General features: G+C 28.6%; 1 protein-coding gene across 2 annotated transcripts; it reads left to right on the top strand.

Annotated features, from left to right (window-relative positions):
- Positions 1–4,931: 4,931 nt before the first annotated feature.
- LOC135137100 (uncharacterized) lies at positions 4,932–5,779 on the top strand. Of its 2 annotated transcripts, none has more exons than XM_064066651.1 (2): positions 4,932–5,067; positions 5,131–5,779. In XM_064066651.1, the coding sequence occupies exons 1-2, from the start codon at positions 5,006–5,008 to the stop codon at positions 5,690–5,692; spliced, it is 624 nt and encodes a 207-aa protein (XP_063922721.1). In that variant the 5' UTR covers positions 4,932–5,005; the 3' UTR covers positions 5,693–5,779. The 2 variants fall into 2 exon arrangements, with proteins under 2 accessions (XP_063922721.1, XP_063922720.1); XM_064066650.1 differs by having other exon boundaries at positions 5,116–5,779.
- Positions 5,780–6,128: the final 349 nt, after the last annotated feature.

The following is a 6,128-nucleotide window of genomic DNA, read 5'->3' as shown; positions in this document are numbered from 1 at the left end:
GAATTTTTAGGATTTTTCGAATTGTTTGGATTTTTTAGGTTATTTGTTTTTTTCTCGTTTTTTTTTTGATTACTCATTTTATTCGATTTCTTTCAATTTTTTCCATTTTTTGTAATTATTGGAAGTTTTGAATTTTTGTTTTTGAATTTGTTAGATATTTTGGAATTTTGGATTTTTTGTTTTTTTACTTTTTGGATTCATTTTTTTTCCGATTTTTTGATTAATTCTAACTTTTTTATTTTTTATTTTTTAATTTTTTTGATTTTTTGGATCTTTCGAATATAATTCGGATTTATTTTTTTGGATCTCTTTGGATTCTTTTGGATTTTTTTCACTTTAAATAAGAATTTTTTCTTGGGTCCTGGATATTTTTGTTTTTTTTTAATGTTTTCGATTTTTTTTTAATATTTGGACTTTTTAGATTTTTTTGGAATTGTTAGTTTTTTATTTCTTTTCATTTTTTGGAATTATTCTCTTCGTTTTTGGGGTTTTTAGGGTTTTTTGGTGTTTTTTGAATTGTTTTATTTTTTTTTTGTTTATTTATTTTGTCGATAGTTTTTATTCTTCTTCTGATTTTTTTCTTTTCAATATTTTTGTCTTAGTTTCCACTTTTTAGATTTCGGAAGTAGGTATTCGATTTCTTGAGGTTATTTCGTAATTTTTTTAATCTTTTTGGATTTTTTAAATTTCTGAATTAATTTTTTGAAATTTCTAGATTTTTTGAATTTTTTAGATTTTTTTTTATTTATCCGTTTTTTCTTTTGGATTTACTTAATTTTTTCGATTACTTGGATAATTTTTATTTTTTGATAATTTTAATTCCCTGATTTTTTGGATTTTTGAACTAGTTTCCATTTTTTAGATTTTTGGCATTATTGAATATCTTGAATTTTTTGAATTTCTTTGGTTCCTTGAATTTTTTGGTTTTTCAACTTTTATGGGATAATTTTCATTCTTTGAATGTTTGAAATTATCGGTTTTTTTATTTCTTGATTTTTTTTATTCCCTGATTTTTTGGATTTTTGAAGTAGTTCTATTTTTTTGATTTTTGGAATTATTGGATGTTCTGAATTTTTGAAGTTTGTTTCTTCAACTTTTTCGGTTTTCTGGATTTTTAAATTTTTTGAATTTTTTGGTTTTTTGCATTTTTTGTTTCTTTTTGTAATTTTTAAGTTTTTTGTATTAACTCAATTTTTCTGATTTTTTGGATAACTTTCTTTTTTTGTTCCTCATTTTTTAGGATTTGGGATAATTTTCATTCTTTGAATTTTTTAAATTATCGGTTTTTTGAATTTTTAAAAATCTTTGATTTTTTGAATTGTTTGGTTTTTGTTTCTTTTTTTTTTAATTTTTTGGATTTATCCAATTTTTCCGATTTTTTATTGAATATTTTTCGCTTTTTTGTTCCTCGATTTTTTCTTGTTTTTTTTTTTCGGGGGATTTTTTGTAATATTTTGGATTTTTCAAATTGTTTTTTTTTATTTATCTTCACCTAAATAGGATTTGTTTCTTGGGTTTCTTGGAAATACATATTTAGATTTTTTAATTTTTTTCGATTTTTTTATTTTTTAATTTTTTTGATTTTTTAATTTTTTAGAATTTTGGACTTTTTTAGATTTTTTAGTATTTTTCGCTTTTTTGATTTTTTAATTTATTGGATTTTTCAGGTTTTTGCGTTTTTAGGAATTTTTCGATTTCTTGAACATTTTTTTTGGATTTTTGAACTAGTTTCCTTTTTTTAATTTTTGGAATTATTGGATGTCCTGAAATTTTGGAGTTTCTTAGTTTTTTTGAATTTTTAAAATTTTTGGATTTTTTTAATACTTTGATTTTTTGAAGTGTTTGGATTGTTTGCATTTTTTGCTGCTTTTTCTTTTTTTTTAGTTTTTTGGTTTTACTCAAGTTTTCTGATTTTTTTTGGATAATTTTCTTTTTATTCCTCCTTGTTTACGAGTTTTTTGGATTTTTGGGATATTTTCCACTTGAATTTTTGAATTTTTAAAATTTTTTAATATTTTGGATTTTTTATGTTTTTTGGATATTTTCAATATTTTAGTTTACTGGATTTCTCGAGTTTCTTGGCTTTTTGGGATTTTTTGGATTTCTTTTGACTTTTTGGATTTTTTTTCACCTTAAATGAAATTTGTTTCTTGAATCTCTTAGGGATTTTTGTAGATTTTTTAGATTTTTGAGCTTTTTGAGCTTTTTTAGTTGTTTTCATTTTATGGAATTTTGGATTCTTGTATTATTGGATTCGTGAATTTGGTTTCGATTTTTGAATTTTTAAAATTCTCAGTTGCTTGGATTTTTTAGATTTTTTTATTTATGCGAATTTTTTTGGAATTACTAATTTTTTTCGATTACTTGGGTAATTTTTATTTCTTGATTTTTTTTATTCCCTGATTTTTTGGATTTTTGAAGTAGTTCTATTTTTTTGATTTTTGGAATTATTGGATGTTCTGAATTTTTTAAGTTTGTTTCTTGAACTTTTTCGGTTTTCTGGATTTTTAAATTTTTTGAATTTTTTAGTTCTTTGATTCTTTGAATTGTTTGGTTTTTTGCATTTTTTGTTTCTTTTTGTTTTTTTTTTTAAGTTTTTTGTATTAACTCATTTTTTCTGATTTTTTGGATAACTTTCTTTTTTTGTTCCTCATTTTTTAGGATTTTTTGGATGTTTCGGAAATTTACCATTTCTTGAATTTTTGAATTTTTTTAATTTTTTTAATTTTTTAATATTTTGGATGATTTTAAGTTTTTGGATATTTTCAAATTTTGGGTTACCAGATTTCCCGAGTTTCTTGTGTTTTTTGGGATTTTTTGGATTATTTTGGATATTTTTGGATTTCTTTTGACTTTTTGGATTTTTTTTCACCTTAAATGAGATTTGTTTCTTGAATCTCTTAGGGATTTTTGTAGATTTTTTAGATTTTTTAGCTTTTGGAATTTTGGATTCTTGTATTATTGGATTCGTGAATTTGGTTTTGATTTTTGAATTTTTAAAATTCTCAGTTGCTTGGATTTTTTAGATTTTTTTATTTATGCGAATTTTTTTGGAATTACTAATTTTTTTCGATTGCTTAGGTAATTTTTATTTCTTGATTTTTTTATTCCCTGATTTTTTGGATTTTTGAAGTAGTTCTATTTTTTTGATTTTTGGAATTATTGGATGTTCTGAATTTTTGGAGTTTATGTTCTTGAATTTTTTCGGTTTTCTGGATTTTTAAATTTTTTGAATTTTTTAGTTCTTTGATTTTTTGAATTGTTTCGTTTTTTGCATTTGTTGTTTCTTTCTGTTTTTTTAAGTTTTTTGTATTAACTCAATTTTTCCGATTTTTTGGATAACTTTCTTTTTTTGTTCCTCATTTTTTAGGATTTTTTTGGATGTTTGGGAAAATTTCCGTTTCTTGAATTTTTGATTTTTTTAATTTTTTAATATTTTGGATGATTTTAAGTTATAGATAAAGATATTTTCAAATTTTGGATTACCGGATTTACCGAGTTTCTTGGGTTTTTTGGGATTTTTTGGATTATTTTGGATATTTTTGGATTTCTTTTGTTTTTTGGATTTTATTTCACCTTAAATGAGATTTGTTTCTTGAATTTCTTCGATTTTTTAAATTTTTTAACTTTCTTTACCCTTTTTAGTTCTTTCCATTTTTTAGAATTATTGGATTTCTTGTGTTTCCTGGGTTTCTTGCATTTCTTGGGTTTTTGATTTTTTGGGACTTTTGGATTATAGATTCTTGGATTCGTGGATTTGGATTGGATTTTTTAATTTTTGGGATTCTCGAATACTTGGATTTTTGGATTTTTTGGGGGTTTTGTATTTGTCGGATCTTCCGAATATTTCGGATTTTTTTGGATTTACTTTGTATTGTTTTGTATTTTTTTCACCATAAATAGGATTTGCTTCTAGAGTCGTGGATATTTTATTGGATTTTTTAACTTTTTGTTTTTTTTTATTCTGATTTTTTGAATTTTTTCCATATTTTAGATTTTGCAATTATTCGATTTTTTGAGTTTCTTAGGTTTGTTGGGTTTTTTGGAATTTTTTGGTTTTTTTTTGGAATGTTTTTCATTCTTTGGATTTTTGGAATTATTGGGTTTCTTGAATTTTTAAAATTCTTGAATTTTTGGAAACGCTTTAATTTTTTTGAATTGTTTGGATTTTTAAATTTTTTTTTGATTTTTTTAGTTCTTTTGATTCTTTGGACTCATTGGATTTCTTCAGTTTCTTGGGTTTTTTGTTTTAAATAAAAAATAAAATAACCACACACTTCATACAAAATCTAATTTTTGTCTGTAACTCTGTAGTAACCACAAGCACAAAATTTTGAAGTTCTTATTGATATTTTAATGAAACCAGTTCTGAATAACATATGTCTACAAAAATAGATCTTGTTAAAAAAAAAGAAGATTATAAAAACGTACTTATTCCATGTTCCATGAGTTTGTTATTTTTCTTGTGTTTATTTATAATGTGTTCGTATTTTTACACTTTGTTACTTCTGTTATGCTTAATATATCGTGTTCTTTCTAATTTTATAAAATGTTATTATTTTCTTTTGGGATTGATAAGCGAAGTGGACGCCAGATCTTAGTTGGCTACGATTTTGCATAGGGACTTTCTTTCAAAAAAAAGCTGTCAGTAATTTAGTGACTTAGGTTGGTACGAAAAACGGAACTATCAAACAAATGGCACTACTGTCCTTTTTAAAGTGTCTATTTGTCTACAAATTTTCGGTGATTTTTCAACGACTTTTCCTGAGTCCAATTTTTCACCAGATTTACCCTTTTGGGGTGTCTAATAGTACATTAAAAAACAAACAATTGATTACGTCACGTGTAAAAAATAAAAAGATTAAAAAAGCTACAACATTGTCAATTTTTAAATGTTTAAACAAAAAAAGGCAACAGTGCCACCCCTTTCAAATTTGACATTCCCCCTGTAATGTCACCCTCGTGACAGTCATCCGGCGCCCCGTCCAAATTCCACGTATAAAAAATGATCGATTCGTACGAAAATAATTACAAACAGATCGACGACATAATAGACGAACGAAAAAAGTTGGGTCAATACAACGTCTGCAAACAAGCCACCCCCATCAATTATAGATATGCCTATTCCAGTGCCGCCACCACCAGCGAGAAGTTCATACGCTTCGACGACACGGCCATGGTGAGCGAGGGCGACTTCTTCAACAGCCACGAGCTCAAGTCGACCGACTCGGAGGTGACGGTGGTGCGGGTGCGCTGCGACGGCCTCTCCTTCAAGCGGCGCCCCAGCAAGTGGGACATGCACGACATCGCCATCCCCGGCGACGGCTCGCACCTGGGGGAGAGCCCCTCGATGGTGAACCTGGCCACGCTGGTGCAGCAGAACGACGAGTACCTGGTGCCGCTGTCCTCCTGGGACCCGTACTACAGCAAGCAGGAGGAGAGCAGCGGGAGCGCGGGCTGCGGGAACGACTTGAAGGAGGAGAAGGTCTCGGACGAGGAGTGCAGCATGAGCGCGAGCCAGGCCTCGGAGGAGAACAGCCTGAGTCTGGAGAGCAAGGCGTCGACGAACAGTCGGAGGCCGAGTTTGGCGGGGAGGATTTCGAAATTTTTGAGGCGGCACTGCAAGAGGGCGAAGACGCTGCCGGAGCCGTACCAACTTAACAGCACTGAACGAACGCAGAAGAAAGAGTAATTGGGGTTATGGAGGGTAAATTGTGTGTGTGGTTCTCTCGGAGACAGTTTTTATTACTATTACAGGGATTTTGGTAATAAATTATTTTGCGAGAGGGGTTGTTTTATTCGGTGCCTGGGGTATGGGGATAGAGGAAAAATCCCTAGGGAAATATGAAATGGAACATGGAACCATAGAATACCCTCCCGTGAATGAATGAAAGATACTCAACCTATCTATTCTACAGCCGTGGTGTTTACTATGCTATAAGTCTTCCTACCTCTATGGCTTAAACTAGCGTAAACATCTCAGCGAATATTTATCGAACTGCTTGAAACAGTAAGTAAATTTAAGATTATATTATTTTCTATTTGATTTTTACTTCCCGAGCGTAAGCAAAGGAAGTATTGTAATCGAGTCCGTCGGCCGACTCTCTACTTTTACGTTTTCTCGATCT

The sequence above is a fragment of the Zophobas morio genome, unplaced genomic scaffold, assembly GCF_036711695.1.
Source record: "Zophobas morio isolate AGI-343-1 ecotype UQ-CSIRO unplaced genomic scaffold, CSIRO_AGI_Zmor_V1 ptg000028l, whole genome shotgun sequence".
NCBI lineage: Eukaryota > Metazoa > Arthropoda > Insecta > Coleoptera > Tenebrionidae > Zophobas > Zophobas morio.
Note: the sequence above shows the minus strand (reverse complement) of the source record. Positions and strands in the feature narration are given on the sequence as shown.

Excerpts from the sequence above, each read along its gene's own strand:
- LOC135137100 (XM_064066650.1), top strand. The coding sequence starts at position 5,006 with ATGATCGATTCGTACGAAAATAATTACAAACAGATCGACGACATAATA. Across the intron at positions 5,068-5,115 it reads ATAATAGACGAACGAAAAAA|ATATGCCTATTCCAGTGCCG; the intron begins GTTGGGTCAATA and ends CATCAATTATAG.